This window comes from Carya illinoinensis, chromosome 5 (assembly GCF_018687715.1).
Source record: "Carya illinoinensis cultivar Pawnee chromosome 5, C.illinoinensisPawnee_v1, whole genome shotgun sequence".
NCBI lineage: Eukaryota > Viridiplantae > Streptophyta > Magnoliopsida > Fagales > Juglandaceae > Carya > Carya illinoinensis.
Genome location: NC_056756.1, coordinates 20,668,759 through 20,689,350, shown reverse-complemented (window position 1 = coordinate 20,689,350; position 20,592 = coordinate 20,668,759). Strand labels below are relative to the sequence as shown.

General features: G+C 42.6%; 1 protein-coding gene across 1 annotated transcript; it reads right to left on the bottom strand.

The window, feature by feature from the left end:
* Positions 1-14,238: 14,238 nt before the first annotated feature.
* On the bottom strand, positions 14,239-20,178 carry LOC122309055 (proline-rich receptor-like protein kinase PERK13). Its single transcript, XM_043122412.1, has 9 exons — positions 19,964-20,178; positions 18,874-19,882; positions 18,323-18,766; positions 18,144-18,230; positions 17,721-17,791; positions 17,524-17,600; positions 16,752-16,899; positions 15,428-15,589; positions 14,239-15,163 (listed from the first exon to the last, which is right to left on the bottom strand). The coding sequence occupies exons 2-9, from the start codon at positions 19,766-19,768 to the stop codon at positions 14,855-14,857; spliced, it is 2,193 nt and encodes a 730-aa protein (XP_042978346.1). The 5' UTR covers positions 19,769-19,882; positions 19,964-20,178; the 3' UTR covers positions 14,239-14,854.
* Between the last annotated feature and the right edge of the window lie 414 nt (positions 20,179-20,592).

Here is a 20,592-nt window from a genome sequence, read left to right as displayed (position 1 = left end):
GGATTGGACCTCATTTTTTTTCTTTTCTCTTTTTCTTTTCCCTTTTCTTTTCTTTCTTTTTCTTTCTTTTTCCTTCTTTTTCTTCCTTTTCTTTTTCTTTCTTCTTCCTCCTCTCCCCCGTACGCAGCAGCCCCTTTTTTTTTTTTCCTTCCGTCGCCGCCTGTTTGTCAGCCCCATTCTCTGCCGTCCAGCCACCTTTTAGTGTACCATCACCACCATTCTCTTCCCCTTCCACCAGAGATCATCTCCACCAATTTTCAGAGCCATCGGACCAGCCCTTAGCCTTCGAGAGCTGTCGGAAGTCGCTGCACCTGCTCTATTTTTGCCCCTGTCGCCGGTTGCTTTCGCAGCCCAGAACCGCTGCTCGCCGGTGGCGTGGCCTACACCACCCACCCAGTTTTCTTCCCCTCTCACCGGTGAACATCCCCACCAAGTTTCACCTCCATCCGAGCCACCGTTAGCCGCCACGAGCTCCTCCAAGCCATACGGTTTTTCACCGTTTTCGGCACCGTCACACCACCTCCGGCCACCATCTTTTCACAGCTTCTTCCCCTACCTCTTGCCGACCTAAACCACCTATTTCCGGCCTCGATCCGTTGCCGGAGCAGCTCCCATGAGCTCAACTCCGTTCAGCCCCTTTTTGGCCTTCGACTGCCATTTCCACCACCACCCACGGCCAAAACTCATTTCCCTTAGCTTCATAAATATCTCAAGGTCATTCCCTATCAATCCCGAGCCTTGCTTTGTCCTCATTCAAAAAGTGGGTATTTTACAACCCACGGCCACAATGAATTTTCACTGTTACGTTGCTTTCCTTCCGCTATTTGCAACGCCACAAGCTTTCTAAAAATACCGTATAGCGCTGTAAGTATTTTCCAAACCCTACTTTTAGATTTAAATATATTTTTCTCTTTCAATAAATTATTGTTGTTGGTTGGCTGATTCCGGATTGAGTCCGAGGAGTTCGGGGGTCGGATGGATTGAGGACGGAGTGCTTGGTTTTGGTTGTTTGTGATTGCTTGATTTTATTTGAGCCATGAGGCGTGAGTTGCATTTTGGGTATATGTGCATTTTATTTATTTGAGAAAATCTCGTTTTATTGGCGTAAATGGTTTTTGGGTGCGTGTGTTACACGAGCCCAAGCTGGGATGGGTTATTATCTCGGTGGAACTCCTCTGGTCACTCGGGAGTGGATAAAACTGAGTGACATCCCCTGCGACGACCGGATCGCACGAAACGGTAACGCTGTCGTGTTGACTCCGTGGTCCCTAGAGTGGCGGGGACTAGAGGATGGCCTGGCCAGGTACGCGCGGGGTGCGAGTCTGGGCATCGCTCGTTTAGGTGTCACATGCATAGTCGTTACCTACGATGTGGCACAGAGCCAGGGTGTGCGGGTGATCCCTAGGGGAGATCATGGTGCATGCATAACCGGATTGTTTTTATGGTTTTCGGATGTGGGCCATTTTCTGGGAAAATGACGATGTTGGTTTTCGAGGCTTTTGATCCATTTTCTGGAAAAATGGTGGTTTGGGCCATTATCTGGGATAATGGCGAGGCTTGGTTTTAAGGATATGTTTTTGTGGGCCAAATGGGTTTTTGGCGTGCGTGTAAAAAAAAATCATATTTTATGGCGCATATGCATTGGGTTTTATTTCATGCATATTGTTTGAGTTTTATATATTTTTATCTAGTGGTATTTGGAGTTTACTTACCTGCGGCACCATTTTTGGTACCGTAGATTTTGGTGCAGAGATCGAGGATGAGGAGGAGGAGGCTGAGCCCGAGAATGCGGCTCCGCCGGGGTGCTGATGTCATGTTTTGTATTTAGTTTAAAATTATATTTGGGTCTTGTAATATTTATTTATGTATGTTTTAAATAGCTTTGTATTAAACAAGAAAAATTCTGGTACTTAGTTATTGACTTGCTTTTCGCTGCGTATTTCTCGTGTACATTCGTCGCTTTTTCACACACTTGGCACACGTCGATAGGATGATGACCCGTGATGTCATCATCCAGACGTCTCGATTTTTCCGTATTCGTGCGTGGGGATTTGGGGGCGTCACAAGTGGTATCAGAGCGGTTTGGCTCTGGGTAAAACTACATGTCCCATAGGTAGTACCAGAATGCTTTTAAAGTTGTGTTTTAAAATTTATGTTAAGTAAAGTTATTTAAATTGTTTTATTTGTTTTATTTGTTTGAACTGGTTTGTTTGTTTTTATTTATTTAGTTATGTTTTTGCAAATTGGTTTCTTTTGTTTTGTGTGATGTGGTGTTGGTCTTTGGTTCTGTTTTTGTTTGTTGTTGGTTTTATTTGTTTTTGTTTTTTGAAAGGGGGTCAAAGGTTGTGGTGGCAGGAAAATGGGGAGACCAAAGAAATCTACTCAGGAGCCACGGGACAATACATCAAGAGATGACTCCATAGCCCAAGCCATACAGCAGATGACGGAGTTTATGCAGCAAAATTTTAGGCCACAATAGACAGGGCCTTGGTCACAACCAGGGGGGCCTTGGCCACAACCAGGGGGACCTTGGCCACAACAAGGGGGTCCTTGGCCGCCACAAGGAGGGCCTTGTCCGCAACAAGAAGGACTTTGGCCGCAACCAAGAGGTCCTTGGCCATATCAGGGAGGGCCTTAGCTTTACCCGGGAGGATCTAGCAGCATGGTGCAAGCCGAATGCACCTATGAGCGCTTTCTGGCGCATAGGACCCCACACTTCACTGGAGAAGAGGACCCGCTTCAAGCTGGAAAGTGGATCAAGGATCTGGAAAGAACTTTTGAGGTGTGTGGTTGCACCGAGGCGCAACAGGTACTCTACGCCAGCTATCTGTTGCAAGGCACCGCTTTTGATTGGTGGGATACTAAGAGGGTGATGCTAGAAGCAGAGTTGGGTTCATTCGCCACTGTAACCTGGCAACGCTTCAAGAAAGAATTTAATGACCGCTTCTTTCCCGCATCGGTAAGGAAGCAAAAGGCAAGAGAGTTCTCAAATTTGGTTCAAGGAGGCATGACAATGGAACAGTACGCCCGAAGGTTTATAGAACTTGGGCGATTTGCTCCCCACCTTATCGCCACAGAGGAGATGCGAGCTGATCGTTTTCAAGAGGGACTACGCTCTGATATACGCCGTATGGTGGTCAGCCATCAGATATCCACTTTTCAAGAATTAGTGGATGTGGCCACCCTTGTGGAGCGAGAAAATAATCTGAGTATGGGCTCCCCTCCGGGTCATAAGAGGCGGAGTTTTTCTGGTGAAGGAAGCAGCTCGGGTTCACCTCAGAAATTTGTTCAGCGGACCAGAACTCGACCGCAAGCATCCTCAAGTGTTTGCATGGGAGGACGTGTGCCTGTTTGTGGAGTTTGTAATAGAGCCCATGTGGGTGAGTGCCCTTCTGGTGGGGCTCGATGTTATAATTGTGGCCAGCAGGGTCACTTTGCCCGAGAATGTCCAAGAACAGCTCAAGGAAGCCGTGGAGGTAGACGCGGTGAAAGAACAAATCCAAGGCAAGCAGTGCAAGCCCGGGTTTATGCTGTCACACCCGGAGATGTGGATGATGAGGCGCCAGCGACCCATGATGCTGGAGTAATTACAGGTAGGCCTGTGCAAAATACCCGCTGGGCCGCACTACCCGCACAAACCGATTGGATCGAACCCGCTAACGTCGGGTTGAGTGTATATCGGTTTCGACAACGAACCAATCTGACCAATTTCGGACGGCACCGACTCAAAACTATTTCAGTGAAACATGATTATACACTCACCGAATTAGATCGCGAAATTGGGAAGACGAGGTTTGCTATGCGAAACTAGTTATAGAGGAATAACTTCTACATTTCTACAAAACTCACGAACGGAAGAGTTTGGCCAACATAGAGTAGTCATGGCTGACCTGGGTGGTGTGACGAAACTGCCATTGATCTGCACGGCCAAGTAACAGAGACACAGAGAGAGAGGTCGGCGACTGCGACAAAAATTCTAGAGGATGCCGAGAGGGGAACAAGCTGGTGGTTGGCCGACATGGAAGGGGCACGGCTGACCTGGGTGGTGCGGCGAAACTGTCGTTGATCTACACGGCCAAGTAACAGAGAGAGAGGTCGGCGACGGTGACAAAAATTCTAGAGGATGCCGAGAGGGAACAAGCCGTTGATCTACACGGCCAAGTTAATAATAGGTCGGCGACATGCATGGCCAAGTAACAGAGACACACACAGAGAGAGAGAGAGAGAGAGAGAGAGAGAGAGAGAGAGAGAGACAGTGAACAGAGAGATCGGAATGATTTTTTGGGGGAAATATCGGGTCATACGGGTTCGATCCGTTTCTATTTTATTTGGGTCAGGTCAATTGGCACCGCTGCCGTGTATGATCCTTTTCGAGTCGGGTCGTACCCAAATCCGGTTTGGATTGGTCGGGTTGCAGGCCTAATTACAGGTATGGATTAATTTGATTCTATGTTGGATTTAATTTTGGTGTATTTGGTTTCTTCTTTATTTTCTTTTTGGATTTCATGGGTTGTATGTTTGGTTCAGGGAGAGTCCGTTTGTATGAGTTTTATGCTTGCACTTTGTTTGATTCCGGTGCTTCACAGTAATTTGTATCTTCCACGTTTGCGCAGATGTGTAATTTGGTCACGGAACCTTTGCCAAAGTCATTGGTGGTGGCTTTACCCGATGGTGAAATGGTATGGTGCTCCAAGGTTGCGTTGGGATGCTCGTTAAATTTTGATGGAAGGTTCTTAGATGCTGATTTGGTTGTGTTTAAGCTGTTGGGTTTTGATATCATTCTCGGGATGGATTGGCTATACCGATATTCTGCGAGTATTAATTGCAGAAGTCGGGTAATTACCTTTCAGCTTCCAGATGGTGATTGTCTGGAATTTGCAGGGAGTAAGTTAAAAGAAAAACCGGTAATTATATCGGCAATTCAAGCAAGAAGAGAGATTGCATGGGAGCGGATGCATTCTTAGTTCAGATGGTATCCACGCCGTCCGAGGAGAAGTCTTTGGTAGACATTCCAGTTGTGGAAGAATTTCCCAATGTGTTTGTGGATGACTTACCCGGACTACCCCCTGTTCGGGAAATGGAGTTTATTATAGACTTGGAACCTGGAGCGGCTCCTGTACATAAAGCTCCTTATCGCATGGCACCGGCTAAATTAAAATAGCTGAAGAATCAATTGCAAGAGCTGGTAGATAAGGGATTTATTCAGCCTAGTACTTCGCCATGGGGTGCGCCAGTGTTGTTCGTTAAAAAGAAAGATGGAACCCTCCGTATGTGCATAGATTATCGGGAATTAAACAAGGTGACCATCAAAAATAAATATCCTCTCCCGCAGATCGACGATTTATTTGATCAGCTTCAAGGAGCAGCCGTGTTCTTGAAGATTGATTTGAGGTCGGGATACTACCAGCTGAGGATCAAAGACAAGGATGTGCCTAAAACTGCTTTCAGGTCGAGGTACGGGCATTATGAATTTAAGGTGATGTCGTTTGGGTTAGCTAATGCCCCTGCCGCTTTCATGGATTTGATGAATCGAGTATTTCGACCTTATCTGGATTCCTTTGTGGTAGTGTTTATTGACGATATTCTGATTTATTCCCGAGATGTTGAAGAACATGTGTATCATCTTCGTCTGGTACTTGGGAAATTGAGAGAACACCAGCTATATGCCAAGCTTAGCAAGTGTGAGTTCTGGCTGGAGGAAGTCAGATTTCTTGGGCATGTGATTTCCCGAGACGGAGTGGCTGTTAATCCTAGTAAGGTGGAAGCCATTTTGTCATGGCCGCGTCCGACTACAGTGCGTGAGATCCGGAGTTTCTTGGGGCTTGCTGGTTATTACTGAAGATTTGTGGAGGGATTTGCTCGCCTATCCGAACCTCTCACAGCTCTGACTCGGAAGAATACAGAATTTGTTTGGTCAAATAAGTGTGAGAGAAGCTTCCAAGAATTAAAGAACAGGTTGACGACAGCACCAGTGTTAGCGCTTCCAGAACTGCATAAGTCATTCGTAGTCTTCAGTGATGCGTCTAAGTTTGATTTGGGTTGTGACGCTCCCAAATCCCCACGCACGGACACGGGGAAATCGAGACGTCCGGATGGTAACAACCTGGGTCACCACCCTAACGACGGGTGCCAAGTGTGTGCAAAGGCAACATATGTGCACGAAGAAACACGCAGCAGATAACGAAAGTCATATAACTAAGTACCAGAATTTTTCTTAACGTAATACAAGCTGTTTAAAACATATATAAATAAAATATTACAAAACACTAATATAGTTTTAAACCAAATATAAAGCATAACATCAGCAACCCGGCGGAGCCGCATCCTCGGGCTCAGCCTCCTCCTCCTCATCCTCAAAACCTGCACCAAAAGCTACGGAACCAAAAATGGTACCGCAGGTAAGTAAAATCCAAATACCACCAGATAAAAACACATAGAACCCAAACAAAATGCATGAAGCATGCCCAATGCACAAAACCCATAAAACATATTTTTCCACACATGCCAAAAATCCCATTTTAACCCGTATGCACCATGACCTCCCCTAGGGGTCATCCGCACACCCTGGCTCCAGTGCCACACCGCAAAGTACCACCACGCATGTGACACCTAACGAGCGATGCCCAGTTCCACGCCCCGAGTGTTCGTAGCCAAGCATCCTCTAGCCCTCGCCAGCGAAGGGCCACGGAGTCAGTGCGTAGAGCGATGCCCGGTTCCGCGCCCGGCGCGTTCGTAGCCGAGCACCCCCTAGCCCCCGCTCCCGTCGTCGGCCAGCGACAACCCAGGGGACATCACTTAGTTTATTCTGCTCCCGAGTGACCAGAGGAGCTCCACCGAGATGATACCCCATCCCGGCTTGGGGTCATGATACACACGCACCCGTAAGTCCACTTACGCCACTAAACAAGCTTTTCACAATTACACAAAAACACACATGCATGCACCATGTAAATGCTATATCAATGCACAAAAATAATCAACCAACATAATTCAATAAAACAAGCAACTCCGTCTTCCATCCATCCGACCCCCGAACTCCTCGGACTCAGTCCGGAATCAACCAACCAACAGATAAAATAATTGAAAGAGCAATATATATTTAAATCTAAAAATAGGATTTGGAAAATACTTACAGCGTTATATGGTATTTTTAGAAAACACTCAGCGTTGCAAACGGCGGAGAAAAGGCAACGTAACAGTGAAAATTCACTGTGGCCGTGGGTTGTAAAATACCCACTTTTGAAGGGAGACAAACCAGGGCTTGAGATTGATAGGGAATGGTCTAGGGATGATTATGAAGTTATTGGAAGTGGTGGTTGGCCGTGGGTGGCGGCAGAAACGGCGGAGAGAGGCCGAATTTCCCAAAAAGGAAAGCTAGCTCGTGTGAGCTATTCCGGTGACTATTGGAGTCCGAAAATAGGTGGGTTAGGACGGCAAGGGACCGGTGATGAAGTGGTGAAGAAATGGTGGCCGGAGGTGGACCGACGACGGCGGATCGAGGCAAAAACTGTGGGGGCTTTAAGGGTGTTTTCTGACCAAACGGCTGGCCGGATGGGGCTGGGATTTGGTGGGGGGTTACGCCGGAGGGAGGGGATTCGAACGGTATGGGCGGTGTGCCGGATGGCGGCGGGTCGATGGCAAAAAGCAGCTCCGGCGTGGGAGAGGAGGAGAGAGAGAGAGAGAGAGAGAGAGAGAGAGAGAGAGAGAGAGAGAGAGAGAGAGAGAGACGGGGTCGACGCGCACGGGGAAGAAAGAAAAAAGAAGAAAAAGAAAAGAAAGAAAAAGAAAAAGAAAGAAGAAAAAGAAAGAGAAAGAGAAAAAAGGAAAAAGGAAAAAAAAGAGATGTAGGAAAAAAGATGAGGTCTAATCCTCATTCCGGGAAAACAAAACAAATCCGCCAAAACGAGATTAAAAACAGTAAAACGACTAAAATAAATAAAACAAAACATCAAATAAAATAAAAACCAATTTTAAAATGCAATAAATTAAAATAAATAAACTAATATATTAATTAAAATAAAAACAACCCTTCAGTGAAAATACACTTAAAAGCGGGTCATCACATGGGTTGTGTCCTTATGCAGCAAGGACGGGTTGTTGCCTATACATCTCGTCAGCTAAAGGACCATGAGAAGAATTATCCGACGCACAATTTAGAGTTGGCTGCGATTGTTTTTGCACTCAAGATCTGGCGGCACTTCTTGTATGGGGAAGCTTGCGAGGTGTACACTGATCACAAGAGCTTGAAGCATTTGTTTTCCCAGAAAAATCTGAACATAAGGTAGAGGCGATGGCTAGAGCTAATCAGTGACTACCAGTGTGAGATCAAATACCATCCGGGGAAGGCTAATATAGTTGCTGATGCTTTGAGCCGAAAATTGCACTTGGAAGATGAAGCCGAGCCATCGGAATTGAATTCGTTGCTTTGTGGGATAAGAAGGCTCCTTATTGAGAGTTCGCAGCAAGAAGAGATTTTATCTTCAGTTCTTGATATTCGGGTAACTGATTTTGAAGAATTGAAGACTCTTCAAAGGAAGGATCCAAAGCTGCTGAATATCAGAAAAAGAGTCAGAAAATCTCGAGGGCCGTTGCATTATAGCATAGATAAAGATGGGATACTTCAGTTCCGAGATCGCAGAGTGGTCCCCAAGAATTCAGAATTCAAGGAGCGGATCATGGCAGAAGCTCATGCGGCCCCTTATTCAGTTCATCCCGGCAGTACAAAGATGTACCGGGACTTGAAGAAAAATTACTGGTGGGATGGAATGAAGAGGGATATTGCCTTATATGTTGAGAAATGTCACACATGCCGTCAAGTGAAGGCCGAGCATCAAAGACCCGCCGGTATGCTCCAACCCCTCCCTATTCCTGAGTGGAAATGGGATGACATCACAATGGATTTTGTAGTGGGTTTGCCGAGAACGCCTAGTGGGAAAAATTCTGTTTGGGTGATTGTTGACCAGTTAACGAAGAGTGCTCATTTCCTGCCTGTTAATAACACCAACTCCTTGGGTAAGTTGACACGCTTGTACGTGAAAGAAATAGTGCGGCTGCACGGCATACCAAAGAGTATAGTATCAGATCGAGACCCAAGGTTCACATCGCAGTTCTGGAAGAGTTTGCAGGCAGCTTTGGGTACTAAGTTGAAGTTCAGTACTGCTTACCACCTACAGACAGACGGCCAATCGGAACGCACCATTCAAACCCTTGAAGACATGTTGCGAGCGTGTGTCATGGAATTTCAAGGGAGTTGGGAAAACCATTTGCCACTCATAGAGTTTGCATATAATAACAGCTTCCATGCAACCATTCAGATGGCCCCCTATGAAGCTCTTTATGGAAGGAAGTGCAGATCGCCCTTGTGTTGGGATGAAGTCGAGGAGAGTAAGATTATTGGACCCGAAATAATTCAAGAGATGCAAAGCCAAGTCCGAATCATCAGAGATAAAATGGCGGCAGCTCAAAGTCGCCAGAAAAGCTACGCTGATACCAGGAGGAGAGAGTTATCTTTTGAAGTTGGTGATTGGGTTTATCTCAAAGTCTCTCCCATGAGAGGTGTTAAGCGTTTTGGTAAGAAGAGGAAACTAGATCTGAGGTATGTCGGCCCTTTTCAGATTTTGGAGAAGGTAGGGTCCGTCGCCTATAGAGTTGCTTTGCCAGAGTATTTTGGGGATATTCATGATGTCTTCCACGTATCGTCCTTGAAGAAGAACTTTGGACAGCAAGAGCCACGCTTCGTTGACCCAGAGGGTATTCAGTTGCAACTGGATCTCACTTATGAGGTTGTTCCGTCGCAGATCATAGATTGGAAGGAGCAACAATTGAGGTCCAAAACGATACCTTTGGTTAAGGTGGCATGGGGAGATCCGTTAGCTCAAGACTTCTCTTGGGAGCGAGTAGCAGACATGAGGGAACAATACCCATACTTGTTTGAGTAATGAAGGTACGTATCTTAATCTTGGTCACAGATGGTTTATGTGATTTTATGTGGCTTGATTTAAGTTAGTAGTTGATCTTGCAAATTTCGAGGACGAAATTTATTTTAAGGGGGGGAGGATGTGATGACCCGCTTTTACGTGTATTTTCACTGAATGGTTGTTTTTAATTTAATTAATATATTAGTTTATTTATTTTAAATTAATGTGTTTTAATTGGTTTTTAATTTATTTGAGGTGGTGTTTAATTTATTTTAGTCGTTTTACGGTTTTTAATATCGTTTTCGGCGGATCTGTTTTTGGTTACCAGAGTGAGAATTGGACCTCGTTTCTTTTCTTTTCTCTTTTTCTTTTCCCTTTTCTTTTCTTTCTTTTTCTTTCTTTTTCCTTCTTTTTCTTCCTTTTCTTTTTCTTTCTTCTTCCTCCTCTCCCGCGTAAGCAGCAACCCCTTTTTTTTTTTTTTCCTTCTGTTGCCGCCTGTTTGTCAGCCCTATTCTCCGCCGTCCGGCCACCTTTTAGTGCACCATCACCACCATTCTCTTCCCCTTCCACCAGAGATCATCTCCACCAATTTTCAGAGCCATCAGACCAGCCGTTAGCCTTCGAGAGCCACCGGAAGTCGCTGCACCTGCTCTATTTTTGCCCCTGTCGCCGGTTGCTTTCGCAGCCCAGAACCGCCGCTCGCCGGCGGCGTGGCCTACACCACCCACCTAGTTTTCTTCTCCTCTCACCGGTGAACATCCCCACCAAGTTTCACCTCCATCCGAGCCAACATTAGCCGCCACGAGCTCCTCCAAGCCATACGGTTTTTCACTATTTCCGGCGCCGTCGCACCACCTCCGGCCACCATCTTTTCACAGCTTCTTCCCCTACCTCTTGCCGACCTAAACCACCTATTTCCGGCCTTGATACGTTGCCGGAGCAGCTCCCACGAGCTCAACTCCTTTCAGCCCCTTTTTGGCCTTCGACCGCCATTTCCACCACCACCCACGGCCAAAACTCATTTCCCTTAACTTCATAAATATCTCAAGGCCATTCCCTATCAATCCCAAGCCTTGGTTTGTCCTCGTTCAAAAAGTGGGTATTTTACAACCCATGGCCACAGTGAATTTTCATTGTTACGTTGCTTTCCTTTCGCTGTTTGCAACGCCGCAATCTTTCTAAAAATACCGTATAGCACTGTAAGTATTTTCCAAATCCTACTTTTAGATTTAAATATATTTTGCTCTTTCAATAAATTATTGTTGTTGGTTGGCTGATTCCGGACTGAGTCCGAGGAGTTCGGGGGTCGGATGGATTGAGGACGGAGTGCTTGGTTTTGATTGTTTGTGATTGCTTGATTTTATTTGAGCCATGAGGCGTGAGTTGCATTTTGGGTATATGTGCATTTTATTTATTTGAAAAAATCTCGTTTTATTGGCGTAAATGGTTTTTTGGTGCGTGTGTTACATGAGCCCAAGCTGGGATGGGTTATTATCTCGGTGGAACTCCTCTGGTCACTCGGGAGTGGATAAAACTGAGTGACATCCCCTGGGTTGTCGCAGGGCGACGACCGGATCGCAAGATATGGTAACGCTGTCGTGTCGACTCCGTGGTCCCTAGAGTGGCGGAGACTAGAGGATGGCCTGGCCAGGTACGCGCGGGGCGCGAGTCTGGGCATCGCTCATTTAGGTGTCACATGCGTAGTCGTTACCTATGGTGTGGCACAGAGCCAGGGTGTGCGGATGATCCCTAGGGGAGATCATGGTGCATGCATAACCGGATTGTTTTTATGGTTTTCGGATGTGGGCCATTTTCTGGGAAAATGGCGATGTTGGTTTTTGAGGCTTTTGATCTATTTTCTGGGAAAATGGTGGTTTGGGCCATTATCTGGGATAATGGCGAGGCTTGGTTTTAAGGATATGTTTTTGTGGGCCAAATGGGTTTTTGGCGTGCGTGTAAAAAAAAATCATATTTTATGGCGCATATGCATTGGGTTTTATTTCATGCATATTGTTTGAGTTTTATATGTTTTTATCTAGTGGTATTTGGAGTTTACTTACCTGCGGCACCATTTTTGGTACCGTAGATTTTGGTACAGAGATCGAGGATGAGGAGGAGGAGGCTGAGCCCGAGGATGCGGCTCCGCCGGGGTGCTGATGTCATGTTTTGTATTTAGTTTAAAATTATATTTGGGCCTTGTAATATTTATTTATGTATGTTTTGAATAGCTTTGTATTAAACAAGAAAAATTCTGGTACTTAGTTATTGACTTGCTTTTCACTGCGTATTTCTCGTGCACATTCGTCGCTTTTTCACACACTTGGCACACGTCGATAGGATGATGACCCGTGATGTCATCATCCGGACGTCTCGATTTTTCCGTGTTCGTGCGTGGGGATTTGGGGGCGTCACAACCACAGCCGCAAAGACTATATGTCATTAGAACAAATACAAAACATGAAGAAATTGACTTCTAATGTCAAAATTATTTGCTGTGAAAGTTTGTTGCCGAAACTAATGATTTCTATTGACAAAGTCATCACCTATTTCTGGAGACGTAAATATTGTGAATAAACGTATGTATCAGCAGCATGTTATGATCCACGGGAAACAAAATGACGGCGAAAAGCTAAATTTGTTGTAGTGAGCCTGGATTCAATGCTCCACATCACACCTTAGAAAATTTAGGGCTGGTATAGATTCAGAAATGAGATAAGATAATTTTAGATAAAAGTATGAAAATTGAATAAAATATTTACAATATTATTTTTTAATATTATTATTGTTTTGAAATTTGAAAATTTTGAATTGTTTATTATTTTTGTGCAAAAATTTGAAAAAGTTGTAATGATGAGATAAGATGAAATAATTTATGAATCTAAATGGGGTCTTAAACAGATTATCTATCATCCTACTTCTACTCTTTTGGGAACAATGACAATCTTTATTGCAATTTTTATCACTTTACAATAAACAGTTTCGCTAGGTACAAGCGGGAAATGCAAGCAGGAGGTAATCAAGCTGTATGTGGAATAAAAAATAAATAAAAAGGACAAAAGCTGACCTCTCTCCTTCTCTTTCTCTCCTTCTCGCCTTTTACTTTTTTTCCTGGTTTGTTTTTAGTACACCCAATCTTTCATTTATCTACACCCATTTCTCTTCACCTTCAAAATTTCGGTACACCAATAGCTAGAGCAAACATTTTTGTATACCAACCATTCGGTGGTGAATCATTGATAGCAAACATTTTGCTAAACAAGACATTCAGTATTCAACTATTTTCAGCTTTCTTTTGTCTTTCCTATGCTTGTAGGAGCCATTATCAGAAAAATGTATTTGATTTAGGAGCTTTTGTTGGGGACTTGACCATCAAGGAGGCTTGTTTTGTTGCGAAAAATTGACAAGCATTTGGATGTTTTTGAAGCTTCTAGATATGTAACAAAATTGGGAATCGCATGGCCATGAGTTCAAGCTTAATACACTTGTCATGCTTGATGTCAAGGGTGCAAATGGAAAAACCAATTTGTTTATTTTGTTGTACATGTTTCGTTTGCTTTAACTAAAATTCTTTGTTCACTTTCACAAAATATAACATCTCATCTTATCTTATTTTATCATTACAACTTTTTTAAATTTTCATATAAAATAAAACAAACAATTTAACTTTTTCAAATCTCAATATAAAAATATTATTATTTTATTTAATTTTTAACTTTAATTTCAATTAATCTTATCTTATCACTAAAAACAAACAGGAGAGAAAGATCTCAAGAGACCGAGAGATGGGAGAAGCCCCAAGAGATACAGGAGCTGGGAAAAATGCTTCTGAATGAAAAAGTAGGATGCTCTTTTTTTATAGTTTGCCCCTCGTATCACGTTTTTTATTTAAAATAAAAATAAAAGGTTGACAATGTCAGCTCCTAAAAAAGTGCACTTTTCATCCGTTTGTTTAGCATTTAATTTGCAGAAACAAAATGTACAGAGGGAGAGAGAAACAAATAAAAAAAATTATTAAATGGCCGGTTGGTGAGTCGTTTGCACCAGGCGCTTGCAACAAACAAGCATTTGTCTACAACAAATACGGTATATTTGAAATGACTTGATACGTCAAACACTTAATCAAAAGTCACGTAAAATATATTACACATCAACTGGTGTGACTAAGAATTGAAAAAAAAAAAGTCACTTTTTTGCACATAGCAAAGCATAATTTTGTATAAATGTCTTCAGAAAGGTGAAAGAAATTTTAGTTTGAAACTCAGAATAAAGATTCTACGGTTCTTCAGCAGCAGCAGTAGATTAAGGAGGTAAAATAGAGACGGGAGAAACTGGGAAAGAATCTTGAGCTTGGTGGCTTATCAACAAAGGAACCGGAAGGTTCCCAAAAAATAAAAAAATGAAACCAAAGGTAATTGATAATACATGAATTTCTCCTTTCAATTCCTTGGAAATCTGACATATCAATTTCCTATTGAAGGATGTAAGGCAAGATGGGAATAAAGTTATCTCTTATTTAACAAATTTTAGATATTCGCGCGCATCTCGCGAGTCCATGACTTAATACTAAAAGTAACCAATGTTCCTTTAATATTGGAACACACTTGTCATTATTCTCCATAATAAAACCTTTATAGCGAGTGAGTATTCACACGAAAACAGAATTGTCTTGCCATGCTACTATCAAGGCATGATTGTTGACATTAGAGATTACCTTCCAGTTTACAAGCTTCCTCAACTCTGCAGTCTCTGCTGATGGACTAGAGAAGATACCAAGATTCACCCAAAAAAAGAAAGAAAGAAAGAAACTCTACACACTAGTTAAGTGTGATTAATCAAAGGCCATCCTTGCAAAGATAGCCTTTTCTGGTGTGCACCGTGTGTCAAATAATGTGCAGAAGAAATCACCATTTTGGACAAAGTCAAAATCTAGCATTTAGTTAAAGCCTGCTTCCTTGGGCATGACTAGATTTGTGTTCACCACTGAGTGCATTAATGGCTCGAGTTTCTGACTCACCACTTGAATCATCCCAGGGCTTCCATGAACTTTGAGATTCAGACATTTCTCTAGACTTGTATTCTCCACTATTCGTCTCATATTCCGAACTGTTGCCATCCCCAAGTGCCATCCTCCTGAATCTCGTAATTTCTTGATTGTATTGGCCAGAATCATATATGGTGCTCTGACCATATTTGACACCATTAGAGAGATCGGAGTTTTCACCTTCACTGTCCAATGCTCTTACCACCTGAAATTGAGACCCAAAGTTCTTCAAATCAGAGAGAACTACCACAATGTTTGAGATGGAAGTAACTTTGGTTATAGAAGAGTTACTTGCTAGTTAAGAAGTTCCCTCGTTACAAAAAAGGAGTATATCTTGACATAGAATTTCTTTATTTCCCACAGTTCGCTTAACATATTGCTTGTTTAATTTTCCATGGTAAATAAGATGCATGAAGTTGTACTAGCTGCATCAGATAGGAATAGAAAAGTGCCGTATATTAAGCATCACCTGCACCATGCGGGGCCGTTTTGGAGCAGAATGGCGAACACTTGCAGCAGCTGCCTCAATCATTCTGAACATTTCACTCTCCACATAATGTTTATCAAGCCGTGGATCTACTAGTTCACTAAAATCACCAGTTTCTAGGGCATGAATAAGGAGTGGTCGAGCCTGAGAAGACATTGTTCAAAGGGAATCAAGGAGCTCGTTAGAAAACAACCACTAGTGGCATTGTAACAAATTTTAAAAGAAAAATGATTCAGCTTAATAGACCCTCCACAATAGATACTTAGGACCCGTTTAGATTGCAAGATGATGGTCTCATCTCATCTCATTTCATCCCATCCCATCTCAACATCCAAATATCACAAACACCAACACAAACACAAACACAAACACTTTTCAATTTCAAATCTTCAATTTTTTCATCTAATCATTACAATTTTCCCAAACTGCCAAACAAAACACAAAGAACAATTCAAATTTTTCAAATCCCAAAACAAAAATAATAATTTTCTCCTTTTCCAAAACCCCATAAAACATCTTAACTCAAACCATTTTACTATTCACAAACTATTTCATTACTATTCACAAATTCCTCATCACATCTCATCTCAACATCCAAAGGAGGCCTAGATCTGCCATGGGAAACCACTGGACTTGTCATTGACAAATAACAACTGGCTATCCTCAAAGCCAGACCCCAAGCAATGCTGGAAAATTGACGTAGTTTTGTTTGATAAGCAGAATTGAATCAGACAGTTTCTTACTAATACTCAAGTATCCATGCTAAAAATTGAAAGGTGCAACACAGTTATTAAAGTTGAAGAATAGTGTTGAAACCACTAGGCAAAGGAGAAAGATGAGACACTTACAAGGTAAGAAGAAATGTTTTTCAGCAATATATACAAAGCATCATGCAATAACTTAATTTAGTCATCGTTCTTCTCAGATATCCATGCAATGCAACAACACCAAATTCCTAGATTTTTTCTTTTTTTCTTTAATATAAGTAACACCAAATTCCTAGATAAGGCCCACTTAACATTTATATGGAGAAATGATATCTGCAAAAATTCCAAATTATAATAAGCTGTTTTGGTATTTCATCTCATTACTTATTTCGACAGGCTCTCAAGAGTTTTAACCATTAACTAATGGCAATCCAAACTTAAACTACATGTATATACTAGAGTCTCCAACATTTGAAAGAAAACTGAAATGACCCTGGACAAGAAGAGTGTAAGTTAAAAGTGCCCATCAATTGAATAAATGACATGGTGATCTTTCAAAGTATATCATCAAGAGAATTTCCAGTGACTCTGATTCGTACCCATTCAACCAAACTCTCATCCCCCAAAGGCTGCGTTGGGTCAACAGGTTTACGCCCAGTGACAAGCTCTAAAAGCACCACTCCGAATGAGAATACATCTGACCTATCTGTCAATTTTCCACTTGATGCATACTCAGGTGCCAAGTACCTGAAAACCAAAATGAGCATTGATATGCAAAGCTGAAAACTTGTGTTAAATGTCATTACTAAAAAGTAGATAATCCAGAAACAATTTTGATGAGAAAAACCTATCATGTTATGGATCTGGCATTTGGGTTTTGCCTCAGGGATTCAAAACTGTACTTTTATATCAAAATCGAAACACTTTCTTAACTTAATCAAGTTATTACATTTAAATACTATCAAAATGGTCAACCTGGTTGATTTTGCAAGTCTTTGTAGGAAACCACTTACAGAAGATAAATGTTGTTTTTTATTTTTTGTTATCTCTATTCACACCTGCTGATGTGGCACATTTTAAGTAATCTTGTATGTCAACCACTTGAATGAACAGCCACTTAAAATCTGCAATATCAATAAGTGTGACTGGAGATGACAAAATTTAGAATGAAGATTGGCATTGCTCGTAACTGAAAGGTACTAAATCCCCACAAATTCTGATTGACCTTATCAAATGGTAGTATCAGGAGGAGGTATTTCCTATTTATAGAACTGAAACTATAATTTTCTTAGGTAGAGAAAAAAAGCATATACATTCATAAAAACCGACCATATCCAATAGAGTTCTGGTGTTCGAGACATTCAAACCTACCCAAATGTCCCCATGACTCGTGTTGATACATGGGTATTTGTGTCATTTGCTAATTTAGCAAGTCCAAAGTCAGCAACCTGCGCCAACCAATTCTCAAATTATCAATATAGGTTATAGTAAGACAAACATCTTCGCTAGCACCAGAAATGAGAATAATCCAATGAAATAAAGTAAGCCAAGAAATAGAATACACATGCCTGTGCCTCAAAGGCATCATCCAAAAGAATATTTGCCGACTTAATGTCTCTGTGGATAATTTTTGGATGGCCTGGAAGCAGATCACAGAAAAAATAAAACATCATATTATATAGTTCTCTAACAGTAAATTATACTTCTGAAAGATGATATTAGATCAACAGGAATTCATAAAATTTTAGAATGGCCTATAACAATATAGATTGCTGTTATTTGTGGCCTGAGTTTTCATAGTGGAGGTTGATAAGAGTATCACATTTTGGTTTTATCAGAATATGCTGAATTATGATGCAATCCAAATGCAGCTAGAACCATGAAAATTTTAAAATAGAGATTTTTTTTTTCTTTTTTTCTTTTTCTTTTTTTTTTTTCACTTTCTAACGCACAAGTGCAGGAATCAAGAAAATGCCACAAGTGATTCATACAATCTTCATGTAAGTATGCCAAGCCTTTCGCAGCCCCAAGAGCAATTTTCTGTCTTTTGACCCAATCCAACACCGGCATTCCTTGACCTGACAGCATATACCAATATCATACTACGAATCAAAACACATGATAACCCTGTATTTGACAAGGTTAGGAAACAAGGAAGAATTCCCCTTACCATGCAAATGATGCTCAAGAGTTTTATTTGGAACAAATTCATAGAGGAGCAGTCTATGATGCTCAGCGATGCAATAGCCCACCAAGGAGACCAAATATCGATGATGAACACGGCTAATAATCTCAACTTCAGCCCTGAATTCTCGCTCCCCTTGTCCACTGCCTGCCTTAAGCTGCTTAACAGCCACCACTCTCCCATCAGGCAGCCAACCTTTGTAAACACATCCAAACCCACCTTCTCCCAGAACATTTTCACGAGAAAATCCATTTGTTATTTCTGTCAACTCTTCATAGCTGAAAAAGGACTTGGCATTCCCTATGCCGCTTACATCTGGTGCAACTCCATTGTACACATTCCCCCCTCTTTGACTGCCGGAGCTACTTGCCATAGTAGATTGATAATAAGCATCTACTCCAGTGTGTTGCTGGTTGTAGTAATATCCATCTATAACAGGGGGAAAAGAAAGTAGAATTACTAAATCACAAAGGCATAGTAAGCAATTGCAAACCATAAGACGCCCAGAACTTCTTCTTCTTGTTTTTTCTTTTTACCTGATTGCACAGACACCTTATTGGGGGGCATGTAATGGGAGGCATAGATCTGTGCCTGTCTTTTCTTCCTTCTAGAGCTCACCAAAAGGAAAGCAACTAAAGCAATGACAAATACTCCCACCACCGCTACCCCAACAAAAGCCACAGAACTCACATTTGATCCTGGCGGTGGGCTGGAGCCGCTCTTAGAGTTTGAACTAGCAGTACTTGTGTGGGAGGAAGGAGGGGAAAGCCTCTGTCCACCAGAGGTTGGTGGAGGAGGCGGAGACGATTCAGCATTGGTTACAGGCGAAACCTCGGTTGGTGGAGATGGGCTGGATTTTTGGGGTGGTGAAGTGGGGAGCTCGGGCGAAGAAATGGCAATCGGAGAAGAAACAAGAGGGGACGGAGGAGGTGGAGCTTGTATAGCAGATGGAGTATTCTCAGTAGCAGCAGGAGGAGGAGGAGGTGGAGAAGGAGAATCTGGGAATGATTGTAGCGGCGATGGAGGTGTCGATTGTTTACTAGGGCTTGGAGGAGGAGACGACGGAGGCTGGGGCGGGGGTGAAGCTTTGGAATTTGATGGTGGAGGTGGAGCTTTTGAATCTCCCGACTCCAATGGAGGTGAGGGGGTATTAGAACTCGAGCCCGGGGACGAACTAGGAGGCGGTGATCCCAAATCCAAAGGCGGTGAAGGCGCCGTTGCTTTTAAATCGGATTGGGTAGGCAGCGGCGAAGGCGGAGGGGATTTCGAAATTGGTGGGGGCGGAGAAGCCAAGGAGGACGCAGACTCCTCCGGTGGAGGTGAGGAGTTGGACGACGAATTGGATGGGACAAGATTTTGTCGCCCACCCAACCCCGGTGGAGGCGAAGACTCCGAAAACGGTGGTGGAGGAGACTCATTGGCTTTTGACATTCTCCCTTTTGCTTAACAATCCTCCTCCTCCTCCTCCTCCTCCTCCTCCTCCGCCTGCTGCAGCTGCTGCTGCTATTTTCTTTGCGTTTGTCTCTTATGATTAATTTATATGCTCTTTTTCAAACAATTGTAGGGGAATATTAAGATCTGATAAGAGAGGGAAAAAAAAAAAAAAAAGGTGAAGAAATTCCGAACCTGGGTTGCACGTAAATGGAGCTAAATTGGCAGGGTTTGCATGGGAACGGACGCCATTTTCAGAGTGTTTGCGTGAAATTTGGGGGGGAGAGCCGTTTAAAAAACAAGAAGAAAGCCCAAGAAACTCTCTTCCTGGTCTCTCTTTCCTGCTTCATATATTTAGGAGAATGAATGCGCGATTTGGTTCCAGTTGGTTAAATCCAACGGTCGCTTAAATTCCCCTTGAATTTCGGGTTACCGCGCAACGACAACTGGGTTGATGTCTTCGTTCGTTGCCCCGGTTTGGATTCATGCTAACCCGGACCAATGCTTGCCGCGTCACCCGCCCACCAAAAGATACACCTTTAGAGAAGAGCAACAATATTTGGAATTTCACTTTTTTTAAAAGTGAATAATGTTAAAATTTATATAAAAATTTCTTTTTTTTAATAATAGATTTTTTTTTTTAAATATAAAAAATTTGTACATCTTAAAATTATATATAGCATTACTCTAAATAAAGAGCAATGCTAGATGAAAAATACTTGCGAGACAGACACTTTCACATAATAAAGTCACGGAACGTCAAAATATGAATCATTGTTAATGTCTCTCTATCACGACTCTTGTTATATACAAATTTAGGACAT